The sequence below is a fragment of the Bufo gargarizans genome, chromosome 2, assembly GCF_014858855.1.
Source record: "Bufo gargarizans isolate SCDJY-AF-19 chromosome 2, ASM1485885v1, whole genome shotgun sequence".
Lineage (NCBI taxonomy): Eukaryota > Metazoa > Chordata > Amphibia > Anura > Bufonidae > Bufo > Bufo gargarizans.
In genome coordinates, this window is record NC_058081.1 from 221,351,013 (window position 1) to 221,367,575 (window position 16,563).

Consider the following 16,563-nt stretch of genomic DNA (forward strand, 5'->3'; position numbering starts at 1 on the left):
TCTTGCAGCGCCATGCTATTGTAGTGTCCCACTAGGTAGGGGTGGGCACTACACAAGGGTCAATTGGTGTGCTCGTTACTCCTACTCACAAGGGACAGAAATGTTATATTTAATTGTGCATTGTTTTTCTATGCAATGTACCCCTGTATGATGCAATAGCAGGCCTAGTTGGGTGTAGTTAGACATCCCAGACACTAGAGGGAGATAGGGAGCCCCTAGTATAAATGTCCAGGTCCAGACAGGGAGAATTAGTGTGTGCAGAGTCAGGAGTCTGAGAAGACAGAGGTTAGAAAGCGTTCTCCTGACATGCAGCTTGATAGCCCTGGTTGCTAGCTATGACCAGGAGGCTAGTGAGGATACCTAGCCTGCCTGAAGCCAAGAGAGCCTTAGTTAGCTCTGAAGTCACCCCAGTAGCAGGACAGAACCTCCTGGGAGAAACCCACAGTCATCCACCAAACAAGTAAGGACATCCCAGGGAAAGCTAAGTAACCCTGATGGGCAGAAGCATTACAAAGTAAAGCAAGAATCTAATACCTGAGGAAGATATAATTACCAAGGATTTAAGCCACCCTTTAGGCATCCGGGCCTTGGGATAGAAAGCCAGACAGGAGTTCTAGAAAGAACAGTGTACACTATTTCTGAGGAAAGGTACAACCTGCTTCTGAGTGCATTGTGAATTTACCCTCTGCGTATCTTGCATAATTAATACCTGCCATTTTGTGGAGAAAGCCTACTTGTGAAACTGTGATTTAAGGACTGTGTTACCACCTGCTTGTACAAAGTTGGACTGTTCAGTAAAGTAATGTTTGGTTCACTATACTACCTCTGTACCTCCATCATTCCAACTACCAACCGGTGTGCCACCGTCAAAGGCACTGGCGTCACAAATCCAAAAGGGACCTTGCCCCAGGCACTCAAAATACCTGTAACATCCAGGGCACCTCATCCACCATCAGGCCTGGTCCCTCCATACAGAGTGTGCCCCAGAGGAACCGTATCTACCTCTCATTCACTGCCACACGCCTGCCCAGGGTTCTCCAGTACAGTGAGCAACCCTCGATTGCCCCTAACCGTGACCTCGCTTCGCTATACCCTGCAGGTCTGGCGTGTTGCACTATTCCATCCGGTTTGCGTTTAGTTGGACTATCATTTATTTTTCAACAGTACAATGACCCCAAACACACCTCCAGGGTGTGTAAGGGCTATTTGACCATGAAGGAGAGTGAGAGTGTGCTGCGCCAGATGACCTGGCCTCCACAGTCACCGGACCTGAACCCAATCGAGATGGTTTGGGGTGAGCTGGACCGCAGAGTGAAGGGAAAAGGGCCAACAAGTGCTAAGCATCTCTGTTGGAAGACCATTTCAGGTGACTACCTCTTGAAGCTCATCAAGAGAATGCCAATAGTGTGCAAAGCAGTAATCAAAGCAACAGGTGGCTACTTTGAAGAACCTAGAATATAACATATTTTCAGTTGTTTCACACTTTTTTGTTATGTATATAATTCCACATGTGTTAATTCATAGTTTTGATGCCTACAGTGTGAATCTACAATTTTCATAGTCATGAAAATAAAGAAAACTCTTTGAATGAGAAGGTGTGTCCAGACTTTTGGCCTGTACTGTAGTTAAAGTTTAAAGATAAGGTAATGTTAAAAATTAAATTCAATTTGGCTGAGGTTATGTATACATTGACATGGAAAACATGTATTACCCAATTCTTCAGGTCAGACTGAATGCATGGCATCCAGTTACACAAAGGTTTCTGAAAATTACATGAATTAAGTAGATCACGACTTGGAAAACTCCAAGGTAGCCAGTTTGCCTAAGGTCTGTTTCACATTTGCGGTAAACAGTGGAATTTGTCTGGCCGATCCTCGGCATATTTACCAGGTTGTGGCTGGATCTTCCTTGGCCTCCTTTATAGTGAAAGGGGCCGACAGTATCTTGGCAACGCCCGGTATTTACGGATCCCCCCAGGCTGATCCCGGCCGGAACAGCCTGCCGGATCTGTTTACCACAAATGTAAAAGAAGCCTAAGACCACTTGTCGTCTTTTTTATTTCCATAGCTTTTAGGGCAAGGTCACATCTGCATTGGAGACTCCATTCAGAAGTGCTCTCTGCATTTGGCTGTCTCAAAACTACAGGGGGAAATCACACAGCAGGACAAGTTACTTCACAATGCTGAGCTAAAGAGCTTACTCATCCTCCTCTTTGCCCTGCTTGTCAGGAATTATGATCCCGAATGCAGCTGAAAAGAACTTTAGCTAAATCTCTGTGGGAATTGAGTTCATGAGGAGACATGAAGTACAGAGAGGTCGGACAGGACATACTGTGGTAATGTGGGGCTGTGGTAATGGAGACTACATACAAGTGCTGCTGCTCATTACCCACATTCCCAGCTCCTCTCTGTACTTCATGTCTCCTCATGGACTCCATTCCTATAGAGATAGAGCTGAAGATCATATTAAACTGTATTCAGGATCTTAATCCCTGACAAGCAGAGATTAGGATGAGGCAGCTCACTAGCCCAGTGTTATGAAGTAACTTGTCCTCCTGTGTGATTAGGACAGGTTTTGTGTGTACTAATAGAACAGCGGCCATTTTATTTCTCCTAATGATTGCTCCCTAGATACAACGAGCCATTATCACGACCGGCGTGCCGATCAAATACGTGACGCAAAGGGAGGGAAAAAGGAAGGCCCTGTCCAAGGGAGAGGGAAAGGTGGTGACCCCTAACTCACCTTGAGGCTGGCACCTGACTGCCCTGACGTCCCTAGATGGGTTCCTCACCCGTACGCCGATCACGTGCCTAAAACCCTGGCTTTCCCTAAGATGAGCCCTAGGTAGTGAATAGGCAGACAAAACATATAATCCCAGGTGGGCGACAACAGTGAACAACAAAAGCCCAACAGGGATCCGGAGGGTAACGCTCTGGAACGACAACCAGAAATCACAGCTACACAGTGGGTCAGTATAGAAGTCCAGGCAGGAAGCTCTATATCTGGCAACCAGAGAAGTGGGAGAGGAGAATATAAATAGGTTGGGAGTGACAGACAAGAAACAGCTGAGGAGAAGAAGCTACAGATCCCTGAGTGAGACAAAAAGGATTGCAAGGCAAACACAGAAAGCTATCATTAAGAAGCAGCATGATCTTTAGACATAGAGCGCGCAGCCACTCGCTGCGACTTCCTGACCCCAGGTATAACGGAGTCAGACGTGGCTCTTGACACCCTCGTGACAGCCATTATAACTAATGAAAGGAATTTAGGAATATATTTATAATAAAGTAATATTTAAGTATCTTCATTTTTTTAATTCCCGAAGAACCCCTTTAAGGAGAAAAATGTTGCATATTGAATTAGGGCTGAAATGATTCATCAATGTAATCGAGGCAAAAAAATCACGTGACCACGGAGCGTGAGTGAAGAGAAGCCTCACTCACCGCTCCGTGGCCTTCCGCACCACGCGGCCAGGGCTTTACGTTCACACATCGTTGGCACGCTGGCTGATGCTGTGTGTGACGCCAGGTTCCTCCCAGTGCATGCTGGGAAGAAGACGCGGTCTGTCTCCTCCGGACTCCATGTCAGCGCACTGCCAGTGCCAGGAAAGGTAAGTATAAAGTTAGGGGGGGGGGCACCTGTAATTTGAACTGGGCTGATGACGCTGGAGAAAATGGATGATCATCATGGCAATGGCATGGAGGGGCTTATGGCGCTGGGGTAGTGGGGGACAGGACATGGAGGCAGGGACTGATCTGATGGCACTGGGGGAGTGGGGGACATGTTGGATGGCATGAAGGCACTGCGGGAGGGGGACATGGCAATGGAGGCACTGGGGGAGGGGAACACAATGGATGGCATGGAGGGGCAGATGGCACTGGGGAAGTGGGAGACATGGCATGGAGGCAGAGGCTGATCTGATGGCACTGGGGGAGTGGCGGACATGGCAATGGATGGCATGGAGGCACTGGGGGAAGGGGACATGGCAATGGATAGAATGGAGGCACTGGGGGAGGGGGACATAGCATGGAGGGGCTGATCTGATGATGGCACTGGGGGTGGGGGACATGGTGGATGGCATTGAGGCACTGGGGAAGGGGGAAATGGCATGGAGGCACTGGGGGAGGGGGACATAGCATGGAGGGGCTGATCTGATGATGGCACTGGGGGTGGGGGACATAGCATGGAGGGGCTGATCTGATGATGGCACTGGGGGTGGGGGACATAGCATGGAGGGGCTGATCTGCTGATGGCACTGGGGGAGTGGGGGAAATGGCATGGAGGCAGGGGCTGATCTGATGGCACTAGTGAAGTGGGAGACATGGCAATTGGGCTGGCAATGGATCGCATGGCATGGAGGGGCTGATGGCACTGGGGGAGTGGGGACATGGCATGGAAGGGGCGCTGATCTGATGGCACTTAGATACACATTCTGGCAGAAGAACAGCCTGTAGGAGTATACCGTATTGGGTATAGCCAGATACAACCAGCTATATGCTCTCATTGACTAAAATGTGGTCCAAGGCCATCTGGCCATGTTGCGGCATACATGCTGGGTATCGTCCAAAGACTGGACCCCCTTACAGTCAATCGCTGCAGTATCCAGCTATACCCGATATGGTAGATTCTGGCTGGCTGTTCTTCTGACAGAATGTATATTGCTGCTGTGAAAGTGTGTGTGCAATTATTTGCTATACCATTGTAAGAAATAAAAATATAGTTTTTATAAAGCAATATGTTAATTTAAGAAGTTTTTGTTTAATTAGAGTACTCGATTAATTGTAAAAATAATCGGTAGAATACTCGATTATTACAATAATCGTTTACTGCAGCCCTATATAACGATTAATTTGGTGCAACTCGCAAGACATGATGGACAGTTAACTCCTCCTTATGGCATTTTATGGTTGCCAAACTTTAGAGCAGTGTTTTGCTGAAGAATGGTGCATGCTGCTTTAAAATTTGACACATTTTATGGCTTTTTAATCATGTCACTTTATTTAACGTACATTTTTTTTTATCTTTACATCAAAATGCATGTAGAAATGAGGTATGAAGTGTTAGCAAAATAAGTGGATAACTGTACAACGCAGTGTTTTACATAGGTAATTTAGTGCATACTTCCACACAAGTAAAGATAAGCAATACAAAATCAAATAAAATACCCCAAACTGAAACAAGAGCTCTGAATAACGAGAACTTCAAGAAAAAAGGTGCAGTTGACAAATTAAAGTCAAAAAATTCAAGCCCCTTTTTTCCAAAGCACTGGTTGTTAGAAAGTATCTAAAACACCTACAGAATTTGGCAGACATCATATATTTCACTTTTTTGTGACAATTTGTGCCAGACTTCGGAAGCAGTGTATATGTAAATGGAAGACGTGTACTTTGCTTCCTAACTTTGTCTGTAGCTTATTAGTTAAATATTGCTAGATTTGGATTGCTGAGTAAGCACATCTTCATACAGTTTTTCTGAGGCTTTACAATCAGCACCTGACAGAGAAAGCGCCTTACCATAAGGGTGCGACCCCCTCCCGTATGTTTGAGTCTGCATCCGTTCCGCAATTTTGCGGAATGGATGTGGACCAATTAATTTCAATGGGGCCTCAAAAGATGCGGACAGCACACCATGTGCAATTGCGGACAAGAATAGGCATTTCTATAATATGGCTGGATCCGAAAAACAGATACGGTTGTCTGAATGAGCCGTAAATGTAAGGACCCATTTATAGGCTGTGTTTTTATTCCACATCCAATGCACTCTTTTGTGGATCACATTTGTTTCAATGGGACAGCAATATGTCTGTTTCATGGTCCCGCAAAAAAATAGAACAGGGATCAGCAATCTTTGGCACTCCAGCTGCTGTGAAGCTACAACTCCCAGCATGAAAACATGCTTGACTGTTCTTCTATCTCCCATAGAAGTGAATGAAGAAATCTGGGAGTTGTAGTTTCTGAACAGCTGGAGTGGCGGAGGTTGCTGATCCCTGAGATAGAGCATGCCCTATAGAATAGGCATTGTTACAATGAGGCCTGCAAAAAGTGTAGGATGCACGCGGACCTCAGAACAGATACGGTCATGTAAATCGGACCTAATACTAAAGTGTTTCAAACGTGTCCCAAATTGATATTTTATAACACAAGGAGAAGATGAAGTAAAGACAAAAGTGGTTTCATTTTCTCATATCTCTTCTTGCATTGATTGGGAAAGGGATACAATGTCCATTTGATTGGTTGGTAATATTACAGTATGTTGAAAGCGTGGCCAGGTTAGCTTTTCTTTAAGCAATTGCAACCTTTCATACCAAGATTTATGTGAGACCAGCCTGATGACCAGATGTGGTTTACAAGTATAAAACCTGTCTGCAGATTCGTGCCGCGGCTCCACACCAGCTTCTCCACGCCTGATGCAGCTTGACAGATCTCTGACTATTACGTATAAAGAGAGGCCCGTCAGTGAAGCTTAGCTTTTTAAAACTATACCACAATGTTTCAGAGTAAAACATAGCTTTTTGTAATCTTGTCACGTTTTTTGCTACAATTGTATGAAATGTAAAAAAAAAAAAAAGAGAGGTTGTTTGGGGGTGGGAGAATTTTTTTTTAATCTCAGGCCATCCATAAAGTAATGTCATAGGTTGGTATAGAATAATAACTCTCAATCCTAGTTATTTTATTATGAACATCTATATACATGTGTGATATGGTATCTTATCCATTTTTTTTTATTTGCTTTTTAGTGAAACGCTGGAGAGAACCTAAAGAAGAAAGGCGTCCATGGAGAATATGGTTAGAATTGACTTAAATCAACTCTGTCTATGTTTTAAAGAGGACCTGTCACCACTCCTGACATGCCTGTTTTAATAGCTCCATGCATTCCCCATGTAATAATTCTGAAGCATCTTTTCTTATGTCTCTATGTTGTGCCATTCCTGTATCATTTCCACTAGAAGTAATGAATGAATTGCTAGCAGTCTGCAGTAAGGGTACAGAGGGGAGGTAACCAGTTGGGTGTGTCCCTGCACAGGTTGACACTATCCAATCAGTTCTGCCATTGCCAGACTGTGCAGGTACACCCCCCCCCCCCCAAACTGGTAACACTCCTCTGTACCCTTACTGCAGACTGCTATCAAATCATTTATAACTTGTAGTTGAAATAATACATGAATGGCACAACATGCAGCTATAAGAATAGATGCTCTAAAAATTTTATTACACGCACTGCCCATGTAATATTAAAACAGGCATGCCAGGAGAGGTGACATGTCCTACTTAATAGGACATTTCTTTAGCATACTGCCCACACACAAGGACAGATGGCGTACTGCTAGACAGCACCTGCACCAAATGTATCACAGTGCCTGAGGCTGGATGATAAATGTGGTCCAGGTAAAGACTATTTTGTCTAACGCTATACAACTATTGGTTGGCTTAGCTCAAGACAGAATTAAACACCGTTATTGTGGCACAATTTTGGTGCAGAATGTTGGATATTAGGCCATGCTTCTTTCCCGTCAAGCCATGCCCCCTTGTCAAGCTAGGTGCTGATCGTTTGTCTAAACTAAAAGACACCATACTTTGGCGTAATTTACAACAAAATGTAGGTGCACATTAGTAAACGTGAGCCATGATACATCAGAGCTTATAGATGTGATCTCTCAAGTATGAATGTATTAGGCCTCTTTCAGACAAGCAAGTTCTCCATCTGGATGCGATGCGTGTAGTGACTGAATCCTGACCCATTCATTCCAATGTGTTTCACACATTATTTCTGGGTTCAGGAAAAATCGCAACATGTTCTGTATTCTGCGTTTTTCATGCAGCCCAATGGAGCTTGCATGAAAAACTGAAGGCATTCAGTTACAATCCGGATACAATGCGTTTTTCACTGATAGCTGCTAGAAGATGTAGATTGTTATTCTTCAGGTTTTTTTTTCCATTCGCGTGAAAAAGGCATCAAAACTGATGGCATCCACTCGGAAAAAACTGAAACACTGAACGCAATTGCAGACAAAACTGATTGAACTTTTGAGCAAAACCATCAGTTTTTCCCTAAACAGATCCTGACACAATCCGTATCACTCGTGTGAAAGATGCGTGTAAGTTTTCTGGAAAACGCTGGCAGATGTATGACACTTAACATATACAAGGTCAAGTTTTTCCAACTTCAGGGTACAATTAGAGTCTCTCATGGGGATAACCCTGGTAGCCTGTTAGGACCTATGAACAGAATAGAAGGGTGCTCTGCTCAGGACCTCCTCTATGAGCCAGAACGGAGTGCCACTGTAGCGTTCCCATTCTGGCGGACTGAAGCCTACTTGTATTACACAGACAGCCATTTCCCTTGCAGAGGAAAATGCCTGGCTGGTTGCAGCTTTCCCTAACTAATGAACTTGTATGTCATCATTATGAAAGTAACAGACTCTGGACATGATGCCCTATGACTAATAGTTTGCATAGAGCCCAGTTGGGGAATGGTTTGGTGGAGAGCTTAGGGTGGGTTCGCACTAGCTTTATGCCATTCCATTATAGGTTCTGTTTATAATGGAATGCCCAGATGGAATGCAAAATGGAAGTCGACAGGACTTTTTTTCCGTCCTGCATAACGGAAACCAGACAGATCCATTTTGCTTGCCCATAGACAGAGCAAAACAGAATGCCTCTTAAAGGCTTCCGTTTTGCATTCCGTTATATTCCGTTATAAACGGAACCTATTATAGAATGGCATAACACTAGTGCGAACCCACCCTTATTTGTGTTTGGGTTGAATTAAGCTGTCAATGTACTGATGTGCATTATGTGTTCCTTGGAGAACACAGTTCATTATGTATTTCTGTCTTCAATTCTTCAGGTTTTTTGACACATCTAAACAAGCAATTGGTGCCCTCTTCATACATTTCACAAATGTGTTTCTCTCGGATCTGACAGAAGAGGATCCTTGTTCTCTGTGAGTATTAAATATGTTACTAAACCGAATGTCATTAATATCCTTGTGCTATCTATAAAGATGTCATTGGCTTCATGTTAATCAGACAGACACACAATATACACTGCTTGCTTAATTAAAGTAGGCTGAAAAGGGGTTGTCCAGGTAGTTGGACTTTTTTTTTTACATTTCAACCCCAGCCTGTCGAACCTTTTGAAAAGTTGCTTCAGCGGTGACATGTCCCCAAGTGGCACCTGCTGTGCACGCTCTGTTACAGCTCCTTAGTGGCCTTCAGCGGTCTACTGATCACTTTCCGGTAAACTTGTGGGCAGGTCACGTGCACCCCTGCTTCCAATGACTGACATTAGCGGTGACGTGTTTCCAAGTGGTACATGACCCAGCAGTGTGCCACTTGGGGACATGTCACCGCTGAAGCCACTTACTGGCTGCAGTTGTGCATGTGACCTTGTCCAGATGTTTACAGGACGCAGACTGAAAACCTGCTGAAGACTGGAGTTGAAAGATTAAAAAAAAAGTCCTAAAAGCTGAACAACCCTTTTTAAGGCCCCTTTTCGGGGGCGACCAACCTGGCAATTATCAGGAACAAACTGTTCATTTGCTTGTTCATTGGGTGATCGGCGGCACCTTTACAAAAGGGCAGTTTTCAGTAACGAACATTCCTACATCCTGATAATTGCAGTGGTTGATGGGTTATTTATTGTGTTGTCTAGTGACAAGGGCTGAAAAAGATAATAGTTTCTTTGACAATCATCTCAAGACTAGTTTTACTTTCCCCACAGCTCCAACCACAAGTGCCTGACAACTGCAACTCATGCTATTTAGTTAGCATATGTTAATGGCAGATCAGTATAGCTTGCATTAGTACAACCGGATTACAGCATAGATATATAAATTTTAATAGATTTTGACTGCTGTACATTTTGGTATTTTTTTAAATGGCTCTATAGTATTGTTTTTCAGATTTTGCATGCTTTTACTTTTCATTTTAAAGTACCTCAAATATCTTGTGATCTCTGTACAGGTACCTTATGAATTTTTTGCTGGATGCCACTCTTGGAATGTTAGTTATATGGCTGAGTGTGAAATTTGTATCAGCAATCGTGGAAAGGAGACAGTGCACGTTACTTGTATTTGGTGAATATGGTAAGGATCAATACCTACTTTTTTGATCAGCCTTTTGTAACCCTGAGATGCATTGTGTTATACTTCCCTTTTTTAGGTTGATGTCCTTTAGTCATCAGTTTCTTATGTATTGTATTTCAAGACTGGCATGCTCATTGAATGAATATTTTTTTAGTGTAACACAATCCAAGAAAATTTTAATGACAATTGTATGCAAAATGTAATTTAAAGGCTATGGACAAATTAAGGGGTGATTGTTATTTTTATTATTGCATTCTGCCATCAGTCCCCCACCCCAGTGCCTTAATCTCCACTCCCCTAGTGTCATAAGCCCCTCCATGCCATTTATTGCCATGTCCCCCACTCCCCCAGTGCCATCAGATCAGCCCCTCCATGTCCCCCAGTACCATAAGATCAGCCCCTCCATGTCCCCCAGTACCATAAGATCAGCCCCTCCATGTCCCCCAGTACCATAAGATCAGCCCCTCCATGTCCACCAGTGCCATCAGATCAGCCCCTCCATGTTCCCCACTCCCCTAGTACCATCAGATCAGCCCCTCCATCTCCCCCAGTGCCATCAGATTAGCCCCTCCATGTTCCCACTCCCCCAGTGCCATCAGATCAGCCCCTCCATGTCCCCCACTCCCCCAGTGCCATCAGATCAGCCCCTCCATGTTCCCCACTCCCCCAGTGCCATCAGATAAGCCCCTCCATGTCCCCCAGTGCCATCAGATAAGCCCCTCCATGTCCCCCACTCCCCAAGTGCCATCAGATAAGCCCCTCCATGTCCCCCACTCCCCCAGTGCCATCAGACAAGCCCCTCCATGTCCCCCACTCTCCCAGTGCCACCAGATCAGCCCCTCCATGTCCCCCACTCCCCAGTGCCACCAGATCAGCTCCTCCATGTCCCCCAGTGCCATCAGATCAGCCTCTCCATGTCCCCTACTACCCCAGTGCCATCAGATCAGCCCCTCCATGTCCCCCAGTGCCATCAGATAAGCCCCTCCATTTCCCCCAGTGCCATCAGATCAGCCCCTCCATTTCCCCCAGTGCCATCAGATCAGCCCCCCCATGTCCCCTACTCCCTCAGTACCATCAGATCAGCCCCTCCATGTCATCCAGTGCCATCAGTCCAGCCCCTCCATGTCCCCCAGTGCTATCAGATCAGCCCCTCCATGTCCCTCAGTGCCATCAGATCAGCCCCTCCATGTCATCACTCCCCCAGTCCCATCAGATCATCCCCGCCATGTCCCCTACTTCTCCAGTTTCATCCGATCAGCCCCTCCATGTGCCCCAGTGCCATCAGATCAGCCCCCTCCTCCATGCCCTCCACTCCCCCAGTGCCATCAGATCAGCCCCTCCATGTCCCCCAGTGCCATCAGATCAGTCCCTTCATATCCCCACTCCCCCAGTGCCATCAGATCAGGTCCCCTAGTGCCATCAGATTAGCCCCTCCATGTCCCCCAGTGCCATCAGATCAGCCTCTCCATATCCTCTACTCCCCCAGTGCCATCAGATCAGCCCCTCCATGTCCCCCAGTGCCATCAGATCAGCCCCTCCATATCCTCTACTCACCCAGTGCCATCAGATCAGCCCCATCCATGTCCCCACTCCCCCAGTGCCATCAGATCAGCCCCTCCGTATCCTCTACTCCCCCAGTGCCATCAGATCAGCCCCTCCATATCCTCTACTCCCCCAGTGCCATTAGAGCAGCCCCTCCATGTCCCCAGTGCCATCAGATCAGCCCCATCCATGTCCCCACTCCTCCAGTGCCATCAGATCAGCCCCTCCGTATCCTCTACTCCCCCAGTGCCATCAGATCAGCCCCTCCATGTCCCCCAGTGCCATCAGATCAGCCCCTCCATGTCCCTACTCCCCCAGTGCCATCAGATAAGCCCCTCCATGTCCCCCACTCTCCCAGTGCCATCAGATCAGCCCCTCCATGTCCCCCAGTGCCATCAGATCAGACCTCCATGTCCCCACTCCCCCAGTGCCATCAGATCAGGTCCCCCAGTGCCATCAGATTAGCGCCTCCATGTCCCCCAGTGCCATCAGATCAGCCCCTCCATGTCCCTACTCCCCCAGTGCCATCAGATAAGCCCCTCCATGTCCCCCACTCTCCCAGTGCCATCAGATCAGCCCCTCCATGTCCCCCAGTGCCATCAGATCAGACCTCCATGCCCCCACTCCCCCAGTGCCCTCAGATCAGCCCCTCCATATCCCCCACTGCCATCAGTTAGCCCCTCCATGTCCCCCACTCCCATCTGCCCCTCCATGTCCCCCACTCCCATCTGCTCCTCCCATCCGCGATCCATTGCCGGCTGTCCCCCTTTAGTGCCATGTCCCCAGCGCCAGTGAAATATAATACTTACCTTTCCTGTAGGGGTGCCGCTCCACAGTTCCTTCCCCTTCTCCTCCGTGACGTCACACAGCGTCGGGTCATAGTGCGGGCTTACGTGCACTATGACCTGACGAGATCAAGATCCAGTGCAGTGCGGTAGGGGCCGGCGGGTGACCACGGAGCGGTAAGTAATAGCAAGCGCTTCACTCCCACTCCATGGTCACATGAGACAAACGAATCCTCGATGCAAAAAATTGCACCAAGGATTTTTTTGTGTCGAATAACTCGATTCAATCGCGTAATCGTTTCAGCCCTATGTGAAGCCCTTATCAGTCAGACAAAAAGCCTGCTATCCTGCATATATATATATATATATATATATATATATATATATATATATATAGAAGCTGACATCTGTATAAAGAAAATGGCTAAAAATTTTAATAAAGACTAATTGGAATAATGATTTGTAGCACGAAATGAGTAGAATGCAATAATAAAATGAAATTGCCCTCAAAGCTGTCCATAGCCTTTAAACACTATTTACTGTTTAATTATCATTTCTATAGAAAATTAAAGGAGTTGTCTGCTTTTTTTTCCCGTATCCTCAGGATAGGTAATCTATATCAGTTTGGCAAGGGCCAACTCGATCAGTTGTTTAAAGAGACCGCAGCACTGGTACGAGCACTGCCTTCTCTTCATTGTTTACCTGCTCGCTGTTGCAACTGGTGTTATTACAACTAAGCCAAGTGAATAGGAGGGAGCCGTCCCATTGAAGTATAGTGGGTGATGTAATCACATCTGCTGACTGCTGCAGTTGTGATGGCGAGCAGATAAGGCTGGGTTCACATCTCCGTTAGGAGATCCAGCAGGCTGTTATAGCACAGATCAGTCTGCTGGATTCCATTGACTGAAAAGAGGTCCAGTGGTGCTCCAGCCGATTTCCAGCATAAATGCCGGATTTTGGCCGGAAAAAAACAATGCATGCAATGGGTTTTTGTCCGGCCTTCATTTGCACAGACCAGCCAGTCAAGTCTACAAAACGGAGAAGTAAATACGGCCCAAACAATGAAGAGAAGGCAGTACTTTGACGAGTGCTGTAGTCTCTTCAAGTAGCCCCCCGCCCATCTGATATTGATGATTTATATTGAGGATAGGTCATTGATACAAAAAAAGCGGACAACCCCTTTAAATGCAATGGGAAATGTAATTTCACTTCCTAGAATACACATAACCAAATCACGTTCTAGGCAGGTATAGAGCCATCAGGGAATATTGGTTGATTTTAAGGTACACACTAAGGCAGGCATGGCCAACCTGCGGCTCTCCAGCTGTTGTAAAACTACAACTCCCACCATGCCCTGCTGTAGGCTGATACAGTCTGGGCATGATGGGAGTTGTAGTTTTGCAACAGCTGGAGAGCCTCAGGTCGGCCATCCATGCACTAAGGCATGCAATGTTTTTTCTGTTAAGGTGGCCATACCCAAGAGGTAGAAGTAGGTTGATGATTGAACAGGTAGTTTCACAGACACAGGCCACATTCACATATCCAGTGTACATTTCCAGCAGGCTTTTAGGACATGTTCTATCTTTCGCCATAACTTGTGGATGGCGGACCCATTGAAGTCAATGGGTCTGGACCGTGATGCAGAGTCCACCCGGCCATTGCCCGTATTTTCTGGACTTGTAGTTTGTGGTCTGCAACACTGGCATGGCGATCCCACAGTTGTGTAAATGGGGCCTGATGGGTACATATACTTTTGTTTTCCTAAAATAACAGAAAACTGTCAGTCAGAGGTTGGTTGGCTTACAATTCTGCATTACATTTTAAGATCCACCTGATATTTTATGATAGGAACAAGACAAAGACTGCAATAAGCATATAATCATTATATATTTCAGTCCCCATTTAAGGGTTTCTATCACCAGAAATACTGTTATGTAGCTGACTGACATTAGCGATGCGCCCATGTCAGCACTACATGACAGTATGTTTCTAACGTTAGTCCCTGCAGCCGTTTTAGTTAAAAAAGCACTTTTATTATATGCTAATGAGCCTCTAGGTGCTATGTGGGCGTAAAATCAGCACCTAGAGGCTCCGTCCACTCACCCTGTATTCCGCCCAGGTCCAGTGTTGTGCCCGCCCGCTCCCCTTGATTGATGCTACTGTTCCCTGCATCGCTGGCGAAATCCTGCGCCTGCGCCGTTCACTTCGGTCTTCGGCGCAAGCGCAGTGAGCGAAGGCCGCTCTCCTGATGCCGGCTTCCTCACTGTGACGTAGTCGGCACAGGCGCAGTGAGGAAGCCGGCACCAGGATCGCATCATTCACTCACTGCGCCTGCGCCGAGGACAGAAGTGAACGGCGCAGGCGCGGGATTTCGCCAATGATGCAGGAAACAGTGGCATCAATTACTCCCACATCGCACCTAGAGGCTCATTAGCATATAATGAAAGTGCTTTTTTAACAAAAACGGCTGCAGGGACTAAAGTTAGAAACATACTGTTATGTAGTGCTGACATGGGCGCATCACTAATGTCAGTCAGCTACATAACAGTATTTCTGGTGATAGAAACCCTTTAAGCAATTGCTGCATACATAACCGTGAAATGATTAATATGATCACTTTTTCAGATTTTGTGATATTATGTACATTATGTTTTTCAGTAACTTTATAATTTTCTACACAAGGGGTCACTGTTGTCTCAATTCTATGCACAATGGCTGTGAAAATCCAAAGTACATGTCTCCTGATGAAGGTTTAAAAGTAGAACCCTAGGCATTGCTCCTTCTAAGCTTTTGTATTTAGGACAGATAGACATCTCTAAGCAGTGTACCACATACTGTAGACCTAATAACTAGCCAAACATCTGCCAGATATATAGGTCCCATATATAGTAACATAGTACATAAGGCCAAAAAGACATTTGTCCATCCAGTTCGGCCTGTCATCCTGCAAGTTGATCCAGAGGAAGGCAAAAAAAAAAACCCTGTGAAGTAGAAGCCAATTTTCCTTACTTTAGGGGAATTAAAAATTCCTTTCCGACTCCAATCAGGCAATCAAAATAACTCCCTGGATCAACGACCCCTCTCTAGTAGCTATAGCCTGTAATATTATTACGCTCCAGAAATACATCCAGGCCCCTCTTGAATTATTTTATTCTACTCGCCATCACCTCCTCAGGCAGAGAGTTCCATAGTCTCACTGCTCTTACCGTAAAGAATCCTCTTCTATGTTTGTGTACAAACCTTCTTTCCTCCAGACGCAGAGGATGTCCCCTCATCACAGTCACAGTCCTGGGGATAAATAGATGATGGGAGAGATCTCTGTACTGTCCTCTGATATATTTATTGACATGAAAATCTAAAACTTTATTGGTTTTCTGAAATTTCAGTAGGAAGTAGCCAACAGGCATAATGGGGGTCTTTCATTAATATTTTTAGGCCAACTTTTGGTGTAAAAGTATTGGCAACAGGGCCGGCGCTACCATAAGGCAGACCAAGCGGCTGCCTTAGGGCGCGCCCTGCGCAGGGCGGAAGAATGAATGAATGCCGTTTTTTTTTTTTTTGTTTTTTTTGCACTTGCTTGTGCTGCAGCGCCGCCACCGTCAGTGAACCTGCCCGCCCCCAGCCTGCGTGTGCCGGCCGGCAGCCGCGGCGCTCGTCATAGTCAGGGCAACATTACCACCCGTCCCCAGCCTGCGTGCGTCGGCCGGCGGCGCTCATCGTAGTCAGGGCAACAGTACACAACACAGTCACCTGCAGAGGGGGCGTGACTGGTGTGAGAGCGGCACGGCGGCGGCGGGTAGCGCAGGTACCATAGGCGAGGCTCGAGCTAACTGATTGTGTCTGAGTCAGACACAGGCAGCCGCGCCCGCCAGTAAGATGAGAGCAGATGATTCAGACGCACACTGGCCCTCTGGCCCTCTGGCAGCCAGCAGCAGCAGGAGACGTGGTCAGGACAGGACAGGTCAGGACTTGTTAGGGTAGGCGTAGGTCTGAATTGAATTTTTAATGCTATTTTATAAAGAGTCACACCAGTTTAAAATTAATTCAAAATGATGAGATGAGCGCCCATGAGCAAAAAGCGCTAGGCTAGCGCACACACTGACTAGCGCCAGAGCAGAGGCGCTCAGGCTTAGCATGGCATCAATGATGT

The 16,563-nt window shown here is 46.3% G+C and overlaps 1 protein-coding gene across 1 annotated transcript in view; it reads left to right on the forward strand.

Annotated features, from left to right (window-relative positions):
• The window catches only part of LOC122925383 (store-operated calcium entry regulator STIMATE-like), a 117,890-nt gene that overhangs the window by 58,211 nt on the left and 43,116 nt on the right, over positions 1 to 16,563 (forward strand). The window contains exons 2-4 of the mRNA XM_044276738.1: positions 6,737 to 6,785; positions 8,848 to 8,943; positions 9,965 to 10,086. Coding sequence (XP_044132673.1) covers positions 6,737 to 6,785; positions 8,848 to 8,943; positions 9,965 to 10,086 — 267 coding nt within the window. The remainder of the gene's footprint in view (positions 1 to 6,736; positions 6,786 to 8,847; positions 8,944 to 9,964; positions 10,087 to 16,563) is intronic.